This window comes from Cervus elaphus, chromosome 33, assembly GCF_910594005.1.
Source record: "Cervus elaphus chromosome 33, mCerEla1.1, whole genome shotgun sequence".
NCBI classification, from domain to species: Eukaryota; Metazoa; Chordata; class Mammalia; order Artiodactyla; family Cervidae; genus Cervus; species Cervus elaphus.
This window is the reverse complement of record NC_057847.1, coordinates 33,047,891-33,061,871: the sequence shown is the minus strand read 5'-3', so window position 1 is coordinate 33,061,871 and position 13,981 is coordinate 33,047,891. Positions and strand designations below refer to the sequence as shown.

At 34.3% G+C, this 13,981-nt stretch overlaps 1 protein-coding gene and 1 long non-coding RNA gene across 3 annotated transcripts in view; one reads left to right on the top strand and one right to left on the bottom strand.

Annotated features, from left to right (window-relative positions):
• The window catches only part of SCN9A (sodium voltage-gated channel alpha subunit 9), a 164,581-nt gene that overhangs the window by 31,967 nt on the left and 118,633 nt on the right, over positions 1 to 13,981 (bottom strand). Inside the window, exon 18 of the mRNA XM_043894409.1 lies at positions 4,848 to 4,968. Coding sequence (XP_043750344.1) covers positions 4,848 to 4,968 — 121 coding nt within the window. The remainder of the gene's footprint in view (positions 1 to 4,847; positions 4,969 to 13,981) is intronic.
• The window catches only part of LOC122688413, a 173,688-nt gene that overhangs the window by 72,482 nt on the left and 87,225 nt on the right, over positions 1 to 13,981 (top strand). The gene's annotated exons all lie outside the window — the stretch shown is intronic.

Genomic DNA, 13,981 nt, shown 5'->3' with positions numbered 1-13,981 from the left:
TGTTATAAAAAAAAAAACTGGCAAAATTCACACTCTGTGAGAACTAATCAGCTGTATGGAATAGTCAATGAAGGATGTTGATTATATTATTATTTGTAAATTGTGTACCACATATCCTTTACATGAACAAAATATGGTAAACTGACTGTAGTACATGTACCATTTTTTTTTTCTTGGAGAACTGGTTGTTAAATATTTAGCTCTACCTCACTGGGATAGGGGGAAGAAGACAAAACCCCTAAGGAAATGACAGAGTTGGGGGTGGAGGAAATGTACAAGAGGCTGAAGTAAAAGAAAAGTTGGAGAGGAAAAAGTTTCATGAAGGACTGTGATCAGAACTATGACCCAGAGAGACTTAGAGAAATAACAATTGAAAAAATTTTTAATTAAAATTGATTAAAGAATAAACAATCAAAATTACTTAAAGAATTTAAAAAGAGGTATTACAGTTAATTCTTCTCTTAAAAATCTTAGATGTAAAACCTCATTTGGAGAGAAAGTAGAATTGGGAGAGCAAAAATGAGCAGTACTTTCAGATACTTGTTTCGGAAGCTTAGGTACTTTAAAAATAATTTCCTTGTCTATCAAGCAATATATTTCATTAAAATATTGAGCCTATCAAGTAATAACTTCATATAATCATAAACTGTATATCCTGAAACAACATAGCTAGAATTTTAATGAAATACATTTTTTGGACAATGTACTGTATGGCTTCTTTTATGATTCTGTAGTGAAATTAGTTCATTGATTCTTAATAGGAGGTACCTCTTAGTAGGTACCTTAGTACCTTAATAGGAGGTACCTCTCTTAGGAAATAATTTTCAGCTTTATAGAAATATAGCAAGCTATGTCTTCCCCCAAGTCTCTGACATTTTTCCTGGCATGTATATTTTATGTGTTCTTGACCTTTCTCTCTGGGAACTTCTAAGTTCCGGCATCTCCTGCACTGACAGGCGGATTCTTTACCACTGAGCCATCAATGAAGCCCCAAGAAGATTTTACCATTTGAGATTTATTTTTGTCAGTATTTAGATTGAAGGGAAATATTATTCTTATGATTCAGGCAGGAAAAGGCACTATATATTCTAATTAGAAAAGCAGATAAACTTTTTATCTGAGATGAAGGTTCATAAATATTGTCCTCAGAATTCATCATACCTCACAGAGTTTCTCTGTTATTTTGAGACAGGAGTGCAAGACCACTGCTTGTTTGGTCATCATAGAAAGGTATATCCCAAGAGGTTTCCAACGTAGCTGGTTAGCAACAGTATCACACTTTCTTTTTAAAAAGGATGATTAATTAAATGTAAACATAACAGAGAACCTCTCAAACATTTTAATGGGTCCCCATGGGTAAATGCTATTTCTTTTGGGTGGTTTCATTTATTTGCTCTTGTGAGCCATTATATAAAATCTCTATTGGGTTTCATCATGTTAAACTAATGCTTTCAAATAAAAAAGAAACCACAGACAACTTCTAAGACAGTTTATCCATTAATAAAAATGTAACAGCATGATCAGTATAATTAATGTAAAAACTGATTAGAATGTCATTTTTTAAACACTTAAAAAATTCTAAATCCTTTAAAACAAATGTTTTGTCCATATTTTCCTTAAAAAAAAAAAGACAAAATAGGCACAAAAGAGTTAGTTATTGTGTTATCAAAGTTAGGATTAGTTATTAGCTATTTTTTAGGAAGTTGAACTCAGAACACTTGAGGGCGGAGCTGAGTTAGTGCCTCCTACCAAATTAACAGAAAACACATCATGCTAAGGAAGAGTGTATCCTTCTCATACCCTAATCCTGATTTTGTGATTTACTAATTGTTTAATCCAAGAGGAGTACAATATAAAACCAAACAGAACCAAAGAGTCATGTCATGCTCATAATTATACAGATTGTAAAGACATTTAGAATTAAGGATAGTGAAGAATGGTACTAGAACTGGGGAAGGAAGCTGAAGTCATGAATTATAACACTAATGATGCAGAACTAAGGAAAGACACAGAAGAAGGGGGAGGAGAAAAAGGTGAAGAGGAATAAGGTGTAAACTGATAAAGTGGTAGTTATGAAGCTGAAAAGGCTCAATGGATGCGAGACAATAAACAACAAAATCATGTTAGTGTTTATCTTCACCAAAACACAATTATTCTGACTTAACTCACACATTTGCTTTGATTTTTCTGCTGCCTTTCAGGTAACAAAAACCTCTGAAGGCCAAATATTGCTCTAAATTGGCATTGGTTCTAGCTCAACACTTGTCAGCCAATCACAACTTGGTCAGGGGCATTTCTACTATAAGTAAACAAACTGTGGATTTCCCATCGAAGCCAAGCCCGCTCATTTTTAACTCTTCATGTGGAGACTAAATGTATTTCTCTGAGGCCCCAAGCTTGGAGTCATCTTTGACTCTTCTAAAGAGAAGAAAGCTTTTAACACCCAACATCTAATCCATCAGCAAATCCCTTCAGCTTTAACTTCAAAATATATTCAGAAGCTCATACTCCCACAATAGTTTTAATTTCCCATCACTTCTCACCTGGATTACTGCAGGAACATCCAGAGCTTTTCCAGCTTCTGCCCTTGCTACCCACCCATCTGCTTATAAAATGGTGTTATGAGACGTCTAAATAAGATTCTTATGTTTTTCAATACTCTTATGATCTAGCCTCTGTTTCACCTCTAACCTCATCTTTTACCAATCCTCCCAGCTCTCAATCTGTTCGACTTACATTGGCCCCTTGATTTTGTTTTCAAATGTGCATATCCCCACTTCAGGGCATAGGCCTTCCTTACTCTGCTGGAAAACAGTCTTCCTTCATGTATCTGCTTCAATTTCCTTTAGGTTTCTGATCAAATGTTGTCTTTTTAGAAAGTCCTTCTCTGACCCCTCTGTTTATATGGTAGTAGGCTTCTACCCCTCGACCTTGGTATTCCTTTCCATTTTACTTCTCTAGAGCACATATCGCTTATCTGACCTACTCTATACTTACATATTTCGTTTGGGTAAGAAACATTGTTTTGGTTTTTTTTTTTTTTCAACTGCTCTCTCTGTCTAGTGCTCAGGCCTGGGCCTGGCAGAAAGAAAGTACTTAATGATTATTTATTGATTGGATAAAAGAAGTAGATAAGCTGAAGGTTGCCATTGCTCATTGGTTGCCCAATTCATCAGGCTGAACCTCTTACCCCAGCAGGTCCAATGAGTATAAAGTCTCTAGTGGAACACAGATGCTCAAAATGATATAACTAAGAGATGTGTGTTTGCTCATAGATTTTCTTTGGTGTTCTGGTCATTAAAAAATATATTTATCTATTTATTTAAATTCTTACTGAGGAGAACATACATACAGTATAGTATATATATTTTAACTATATAGATTAATATTCTCATGTAATAGCCATGTCGGTCATGATAAAACATTTTCAAGCACCCAGAAATCATCCTCATGCCCTTTCCCAATCTGTACCTCCTAGAGTAAGTATTATTCTGACTTCTATCTTTGTAGACTGATTTTGCCTATTCTTCTTTTGGGCTTCCCAGGTGGTGCTAGTGGTAAACAACTTGCTTGCCAATGCAGGAAACACGAGAGACATGGGTTTGATCCCTGGGTCAGGAAGATCCCCTAGAGGAGGGCATGGCAACCCACTTCAGTATTCTTGCCTGGAGAATCCCATGGACAGAGAAGCCTGGTGGGCTATGGTCATAGGGTTGCAAAGAGTCAGACATGATTAAAGTGACTTTGCATGCAGACACTCTTCTCTTATTCTGTCCATTTTTTCCAGCTTTATTGAGATAATTGACAATTAAAACTTTAAGTTATACAACTTGTAAATATGTTATGTTTACACTGTGAAATAATCACCACAGTCAAGCTAATTAAACTGCCATCTCTTCACATAGTTACCAATTTCTTCTTTTTTTGGGGGGAGGGGTAATTAAAAACATTTAAGATCTACCCTTTCAGCGAATTTAAGTATACCATACAGTATTGCTAACTATAATCATATTGTTGCCTGTTATATTTTCAGAATGCATTCATCTTACACAACTGAAACTTTGGTTTGCAGCAAATTTTCAGTGTTGGAGGCTACGATTCATTGAAAATGTGTTTCTGTAATATCTCTTATATACTAGACTCAAATTAGAGTTATGAATTTGAAAAGTGTTGAATATCTCAAAGTTATTATATTAAGTATTCTCACTGGTATTTTATAGGATTAAGATAGCCTTTGTAAAATTTGATCTCAGTAAGATAGCACCTACAGTCTGAAATAGTTTAGCATTAATACTTTCCACAGAGGGTTTAAATTGTTCTAAAGTCCTTTCCTGATAGAAAGCTATAATTTGTTTGATAAACCCAACTTATTTCTGGTTATCTTAGAATTTTAAGTCAGGGTCATTCATAAAATGTATAGAAGAAATCTTGGTGTATCTGTACAAATTTAAGTTTACATGGTTCTAGCCAATTTAATTTTATTGCGATGCTGAAATACATGATGATACCCTTAAATGCCTTTAATAGGAATACTTCTAAAGGAAACTCCATGTGTTTTGCTTATGGTACTAATTTGAGCAAACACAAATTTCTATTAATCGGGTATCACACTTACTTGCTTCTCTCAAAAAATGGCAGTGCCTTACCGTATAACTCACTGCCATTGTAAATTACTATCAGTAGCATAAGTGTGGAAACAGAAGCCTAGTCACAGAGCCATGACTAAATCAGCATGGAATGGAGTCTTCTGACAGTTTATTCATCAATCCCAAGTAAGTATTAGGTTTTAAGACCAAGGCCAAGACATTAACAATGGATGTTCAGTGAGGTCTCGGTTCTTCTCTTACCATCTGTAAAACAGGCCTCTGGCTCATCTGAATTCACAGGCTCGGCCTCTGCCTCTTCTCCTTCTCCAGGCACAGGGTTATCAACTGTGCTGCACTCTGAGGAACTCCACTGGTTCAGCCTCTAAAAAGAAATCACCACCCCACCAGAGAGTTCATTTAGCGTTCAATTCAAATCTTGTGTTAAAAACCATGTTTGATCATCAGAGTCATGCAAAGTGTTATGAAAAAAAGATTAACAATACGATGGCCATAAAAACATATAAACATACACTGAGGTCAGGTCACCTTACAATGCATCTATGCTTGATCTTTCTATCTACACATCCTGTGCAAAATACATTTCATTATTTTTAGTATGTCAACAATTATTAGTTCAGAAAGCCTGAAGGTACAATTTTTATGTAAACTATAACATTTGCAAAGTATTGACCATACCTTTATTTTGTTTTATGTTTAATATAAGTTTATATACACCAGTAATTACTATTTTAGAACAACTAAGACCCTAACAGCAATAATATACAAATGCCAAATTGCCAACACCTGATAATGGAAATGTCTGATCTGACAATTGGCAGAAAAAGCTTGTTGATACTTAAAATTTTTAAAAATAATAAAATTAGTGTAAAATGAAATTCAAACATTTTTTCTATCATTGCTTGGATTTCAGAATATGTATCAGGATGATATAGATAGAAGGCCTTTCATCAAAACAAAAAAAAAGTCAAATACTGTATCAGAATCAGAATGTCAAAGTCTATAGCAAATATTCATCATCACCTATCTTAGTGATGGAATTTCAGGATATAGTAGAAAAAGATCATAACTATTATTATAATGTCAAGAGATAGTGGCTACTAAAGTGCGCACCACATGCAAACTCTGAAACAAAGATTCCATGAAATTGAACACGGCAGACCAACACACGAGAGGAATGAACTCATTGTCATTATGATCATGAAACTGATCATAACACAAACAAGCCTTTTCCCACCCAGAACTTTGTGATCAAACAGGATGTTTACACACACAGATACACAGAAAGTTTTTGAAAAAATACATACAGCAACTGTAGCAAAACTCTGTCAAACTTTCTTAAAATTATTTTATAATGGAGCAGCACATCAATGGAAGAGTTCAATTTTCATTCTCATTTGCTAAATGATATGTGATTATTGGAAACTACTAGTTACTACAGCATGTAGTCTCTTATTAAGATTACAGCTTTACTTGTTTTTTTAAGAATAATTCCAAAAAAATGCACATTTTAAAAAGGAGAAAATTCGTATTTCATTTAGATTTATTCTTCAGTCTACTGAATTGTATTAAGATCACATGCCCAACCTAGACTACTAACTTTTAGTGAATGACTTGGAAGCTAAAAGTGTGCTTTATGGGTACCACATTATATTCTCAGTGCTATTATTACCACACGGTATTCAACATCAGTAAAAAAAAGGCATTGATAAAGTAATGAGCATAAGCAATGAAGTAAGGAAAGCTATTTGTATAACTGAAGTAAAGAACTATGAATACTCTATTAAAATTAATACTTCTAATCTATATTAGCATAGAAGTATTTTTCCCACAAGGTCAAAGACTTTTAAAATATTATTTAAACTGATTGTATTCATCTAAAATTACTTTAAAATAAAGCAAATACAAATTAATTATAAGACTGGATATTCTGTAAGACTTAAGGCTTTAAAATATATATTACTCCAGGAAACAACGGGGAAATTTGTAATTACTAATATGTCCTATTGTGCCAACTACCACAGAAACCAATTTTAAGTAACATATCCAAAGACTACAATTATTTGATACCCTCAATTCTTGACCTTTCAACTGCAAGTGAACCATCACTAGGGAAATGAAAGACAAGACACTTTGATTCTGTGGAGCTGGAATCAAATCCTGCCATCCTGAAAAAAAGTTACTGGCTTGGATTTTAGGGCAAAGCAGTGGGTGAAACGGTTGATAGAATAAAAAACCCCTTACTGTCCTGAGCCAAAACATTGACAACCTGGATATAATTATAATGATTTTCTCTCACCTGGTTAACAACTTCTAAATAAAATGATTAAAATTTGCAGAGCTGTGACATAAACTAAATTAATGAAAGCATCCCACTCTTCAAAAGAGCATTAACAAAGCAGATTAATGCCAAGTTAATTTATAAGTAAAAATTAAGATGATTTTATGAAGCATATCTTGCCATTGAAATGTTTCCCCCCCCCATAAGTTTTATGACAATTTTTTTGTCAATGAAATTCAGAGTTCAACTCAGATTGTATATCATAAATGACAGTTATTCAAAATTATTCCTCACTGGAACATAAATTAACAAAATATTCAATATGAACTATAATTTGTATCACAAGTCAAATTCTTGTGGCTTTAAAATTCAATGTTTAGAATGTTTTTAGGAACTCAATACTTTCCTGGGAATTTACTAAGTGTTCACACAGTAGTAATTTCAGTACTGTATATAATTTAAAATATTTATGTGCATGTCCTAGCAATATAGATAGTTTAGCTTTATCTATTCAGCTTTTAAATTTAATACTTACTAAAGCAGAAGTTTCTTTAACAGGGTCAAAAAAGGATACCTTTAAATAGAAAGGCTTATATCTGTAACAAAGTTTTTCTCTTGAAGATAAATTTTTCAAATCTCGTAGTAGGTGTTCTGATTTTAAATGCTGACTGTTTTTTTATTCTTATTTAGTATACAGAGAAGATCAAGTCAATTATTTGTGTCATTTTAAATAAGTATATGGTTATTTTCATTTCTATAAACTCAGTCATTTGCTATTTCTTTCTTGTGATTTTGGAAATGGAAGAATAACCATACAATACTAAGAACAGTAAAATAAATACTTCAGAATGAAAAATTTCTCCTTTGCTTTTATAAATAGGTCATTTTATAATTTCATGTTGATTTTATTTTTAGTAAAATATGAAATAACTTTTTTGCCTATTCTTTGCATTCAACAGAGAATCTTTCATCTTTGGTGTTCTACACAGAAGTGGAAATAAGTGTAAAAATAGGATAATTTTTAGTAGAATCACTAGTATAGCATAGGATAGAATAGGAAATATGCTATAGTTAGCATTCCTGCCTTTTTATTAAATAATAGGGCACTGACTGTAGGTACTTTCTAATTTTTTCCTTCTTTCCTTTAAATAAAGTCTACACACTTGCCTCAAAAATTTCAAATGGACAGTAGTATATGGTGAAAAATACAAGTCTCCTTCACTGTCTCCCTGATTCTGTTTCCTTTAGGTACTTATTATACTATACACGTGTTTTTGACATATTTTTCTATATTCAATGTGTATCCATAAAATACTAAAGTAGTTTTGTAACATTCTAATCTTGATTACAAACTTCTGTAGCTATTTCACTATTGAAAATATGATCAAATTAAAGCTCAATTATTCTTCATGGGTTTCCTTTTGATTGCCTTGAAGGTGTGCTTTTTACAAAACTGCATTTAAGAAGAGATTCTGTTAAATATAGGTGTCATATGAAAAAACTGCCCTAGGCTGGTCATTTACAAATTTGTTACTGACATTTCCTGAAACAGAGATTCACATTGTAAGCCTCTCATGCTAGTATGGATGTTCATTAATGTTAGTTGGTCATATTTTATTTTGAGAGGTTTGAAGTAGGATTGTCTAATAACTTGATAATCTGGCACTCAAAATCAAAAAACACTATCAACATAGAGCAGCACTGAGGAAACACAGAAGTCAACAAAAGCCTTATTCAAAGAGGATGGCTAGTGTTGAAAACATCCCACAGATGTCACATTTAAAGTACGTAGTATAAGGCTGTTTGCTTCACACAACAAAAGAAAGATATTCTTTGAATAGCACAGTCTAGAATAGTTATCTCACGTGAGCATCAAATCAGAGAACCACAAGGGACAGGAAGAAGCTTGAAAGAAGCAAATCAAAAGGAAGGGCTGACCATAAAAGGACAAAAAACTATGGGAAGCATTCATGATAAAAAAGCTCCACTGTGCGTCAATAAGCAAGAAAGACTTTATTAGATTCAAAGACATGATTGGATCCAGTATCACCCAACTTTTAACTTTACAGCCTTGTTTTACAAGGGCTTCCCTGGTAGCTCAGACAGTAAAGCATCTGCCTGCAATGTGGGAGACCTGGGTTCGATCCCTGGGTTGGGAAGATCCTCTGGAGAAGGAAATGGCAACCCATTCCAGTACTCTTGCCTGGAAAATTCCATGGATGGAGGAGCCTGGTAGGCTACAGTCCATGGGAACACAAAGAGTTGGACACAACTGAGCAACTTCACTTCACTTCACTTCTACAATTTATACATATAATGAAGTTTCTGAATCTATAGTGAGGAGTAAAATGGTAAAGTTTATAACAAAGGATCAAAGCATCTTTAGAGTAGAATTCTATACAATGCTTTGTGTGACTAGAAGTCCAGTTTTCCAAATTTACCATTCTATTACTGGATAACTTGAATTTAAAGCCAAAATATGCTCTCCTCTCTTGCAATTGAAAGGCCCCCCTTTTCCCCCCACCTTCTACAGAAATGCAAACACTACTCTCTTCAGCATTTTTAAAACTAGAGATTACCTGTGATATTACCATTTGTATGTTTGTTTTTATCTTGAGAATAATGATATTTATTTTCTTTACATGCTTTAGCTTCATGGCCCCTTAAAGTCCCCCAAATGCTCTTCTGGGTCTCTGGAATTCTGGTTTCTCTCAAGATTATTTTTAAAAGATAATGCCCCACGTTAAAAAATATACCAGATCAGTTCAGTTCAGTTCAGTTGCTCAGTTGTGTCTGACTCGTTGCAACCAGACATCATCAATGACACCAGATATCATTCATAAGTGGAAAATTAAATATTTTTTCCCCTCTGTGGTCTAAATTTTCATTTTGCTTCCATTTAGGTTAGCAGAAAATAGTTTATTTACTAGTTAAATTCTTTTCTCACATAGTTAAGCGTGGAGCCCTATACCAAGGTCACAGGTGTGGAGCCCTGTACCAAGGCCACAGGATAAAAATCTCTGGAACTGATCAAGCCCCATAGCAATATTGGTTGGCCTAGTCCTCAGTTAGAAAGGAGTCAGAAAGAGAGACTAGCACCCATTTGGGCAGAAGCTACTGGTACACAGTGAGCAGTGGGGGCCTTTGGAACACACCAGAGAGTAACCCTGGCCAGATTCCTCAGCTGCTTCCACAGTCACTTGCCTGTTTGCAGAGGGTCCTTTTGAGGAAGAAGTGAGGAGGTGGGGGAAGAGACCCCGAGTCCAAGTACGGGCCACCAAAAATGCTGTGGTCTGAGTGCGGGTTGGAGCAGAATTTCCAGACATGAGGCAGAATGAGAGGAGAACAAAGTTTATTAGAGTGGGAGACACCGTTAGAACAGCGGGCTGGCTCAAGGGAGAGCCGAATCCTTTTGCAGGCTAGCAGCCAATTTTTATAGTTTCAAGACAGAGAAAATTCCTACTGGAATGGTGGCATTGGGTGATTGGTTAGGATACTATGGGGTGGATAATAGGGTGGGTATTTTACTTAATATGGGGTCAGGGAACTGGGCAGTTTAGATCCAGAGGCTCATGGAAACAGTTGCTATGGGGCTTGGTAGTTCCAGAGATTTTTATCCTGTGACCTTGGTACAGGGCTCCACACCTGTGACCTTGTATAGGGCTCCACATTAAGGGCAACTAAAACACCAGCACTTTCTAAAATAAAGGACAAGAAAACAGAGTTTTTCCTTTCCTAGCGTTTTGTTTATTGCTATTAGAGAAGCTGAACGGGCTTTTGGGAAACAGCTGTTGTTCATTCAGCAGGAAACCCACTTAACAGTTCCATCTCATGATCAAATGGTTTATAGTTTTAGATAATGGAGAAATAATGAGGTAAAATCTCAGTCACCACCAGGAAATTCAAAATAAAGCAAATCCTTTACTGAAAGTCTTTGTTTTCTTAAAATCTTATACCTAGGGTAATTTCTGTCCAATACATGACAATTTATGTGACTGAAAGATACAATCTTGCATATAAAAACAAACAAAAAAAAATGCAAGAAAGTTTGGTCATATAAGAAGGTTGAACTGGTTTTAGACTTCTCAGCCAGATCCTAAGGTATCATCCCTTCTTTCTAATGGAAAATGGCATTCACCCTGGCAGTTAAGGTCTTGAAAGGTAAAGCAACAATTGGTATTCAGGGGCTTTTGCTATTTGCAGAGAATAGCATGTAAATAGGTGGAATGCAGTGGGTCAAATCAGAAAGAATACCTTAAAAATTTAGGGAACAAATATTTAAACAGTTCTACTTTTGAGGCCTGGAGAAGGAAATGGCAACCCACTCCAGTGTTCTTGCTTGGAGAATCCCAGGGACGGGGGAGCCTGGTGGGCTGCCGTCTATGGGGTCACACAGAGTTGGACACAACTGAAGCGACTTAGCAGCAGCAGCAGCAGAATACTGCAAGTTGGTAAAAAAGGATTGGAACATAGGCAAACATGACAGCAAAATATGAGGTAAAAGCATATACTTTGTGACTTAAGATCACTACATATTATTAATAACAAAAAAAGAAATGACGAAGAACAAACTGCCTGTACCTCTGAATGATGAATACTATTTCCTAAAACTATCCACTAGTAAGGAGGAAGGACAAGGCATGACAAATTCCAAGAATATAACAATTATCATTTTTTAAAATATCCAGGTTTCTAATATTGCAAACACAATGTAAAAATAGAATTTGGCACAGATAAAAATATATTTCTTCTGCCAAAGAAAATATTTCAAGTCATTCTTTGCAGTTGAGCCTTTGTTTATCTAGAGAATGACCATTCCTTAATATGCACCTCATGTTTTCTAATGTAGTTTGATAACAAGAAAAAAAGTAATAATAATTTAGGAATTAAGCACACATACACACATACATTTCTGTGTGTGTGTGTGTGTGTGTGTGTGTGTGTGTGTGTGTGTGTGTGTGTGTGTGTGTGTGTGTGTGTGTGTGTGTGTGTGTGTGTGTGTATTCCTAAAAACAGTTTTCTCAAAAATAGTGTTTTACCTATATACATATATAGATGCTATTGCATATGTGTGTATCTTTACTTAGGTCCTAGGAGGAGGAAATTGACGACATTTTGGAACAAAATAGTTTTCTAAGACAATATCGCCTCTAAATCATCATCAATCTGAAATAGAAAAATATGTCTTTTACTCAGGAATTCCTTTAAAATTAACTGCAAATAAACTAGAACAAACTATATGCTTCTTTTTAAATTTGAAACTGAGCATCACTATTCCTAGAGTATCAACTTCAGGATAAAGTTTTACTTTCATCATTTGAAATAGAAAACAATAATACAAACATTCTAACAATGACAAATAAATTAAAAATATGAATTCTATTAAGTATAAAAAAAGCATGATTCCTATTAACATGGGTTTTTCCTTCCAGTTCAGTCATTCAACAAGCTATACTAAAATTAAAACAAGATATTATATCTGAATAGCATATTTTTTATACGTTTTAGACATTAGTTATAGCAATTCATATTAATCTGTTTCTTCTTTTAAGAAAGTAGTTTATGTCTTATTGACAGATTTAGTGTCCACTTCATAACATGTTCCACTTAAACTTTTTATCTCTTGAAGCTACTCTGTATATCTATCTCCTCATGAGATAATCACAGATATATACAGAAGATATCAAAATCTGCATATGTTCAAGTCCCTTATATAAAAAGGTATAGTATTTACATATAGCCCATGTACATCCTTTATACTTTATATATCCCTTATAGGTTAAATCATCTCTAAATTACTTCTGATAGCTAATACAATGTGAATGCTATGTAAACAGTGCTAAATACAATGTAAATGCATGTAATACTTGCTGGCATATAAGTAATTCATGTTTTGCTATTTGGACTTTTCTAGAATATTTTTGATCCCTAGTTGATTGAATCTGCACATGCAGAACCCATAGGTACAGAGGGCCAAATGTATATAATCAGAAACTTATTCTCATCAGTGTATAAAATTGTTTCTGGAATCAAATGAATCATTCCAGGCATTTATAACTCATTCATTCATAGGCCCAGTAAATTATTAATTGGTACATTTTACATATGATCAAGTAAAAATCAAATGTTAATTACTGAATCAATAAGGGAATAAAGCCCTAGTTATCATTTTGCTTAAAACTATTTCAAAATATATGCAAAGTTTGGCCTAGAAGCTGGGTACTCTGTCTCTGTCTTCAAGTTTCTACATGCATACTCAGAAACTGCACGAGCCTCAATTACCTTAACCTGTGAATAAAAGACTAGCACTAGAATGGTCCTTTCTTGTTATAAGATTTTTATATTTATACCCGAAATAATACTCTCACAAAATTTTTCTTAATAAAATTTTAATTTACTGAATTTAATGTGACAATTTTAATTTTCCCCCCAGCTTTACTGAGATGTAATTGACATATAGCATTGTGTAAATTTAAGGCAAACAAGGTGATAATTAGATTACATGTATATACTGTGAAATGTTTACCACAATAAGGTTAATTAACACATCCGTCACCTCACATAATCACCGTTTTTGTTGTTGTTGTTATGGTGAGAATATTAAAACTCTCCTCTTATCGCAATAAACCTGACAAGTTAATATGATATATATCTATACATATACAGTTGACCTTTGAACATCATGGGGGTCAGGGCACGATCCTCCATGCAGTCTAACATCTGATTAAAACTTAGTCAGCCCTCCACACTCACAGTTCCTCAGTATCCTCTGTTCCACAACTGTGGATTCAACCAACCATGGATCACGTAGTACCGTATTATTTACTATTGAAAAAAATCACTTTATAAGTCGAACCATGCAGTTCAAACCCCTGTTGTACAAGGGTCAACCATATAGCTTAAATTAGGAGGGGAAGTTGATAGAGGTTTTTAAATTAAATGCTGCTTCAGTGGTTTCTGTTACATGCTATACCTTACTTTTATAATCTATCCAATAAAAATCTATAGCTCATGCACTTGAAATCACCCAAGGACATGAGAGATATATCAAGGGAGTCATCGAGAGAATAACAAAAATAGAACTGCTCGTGACATG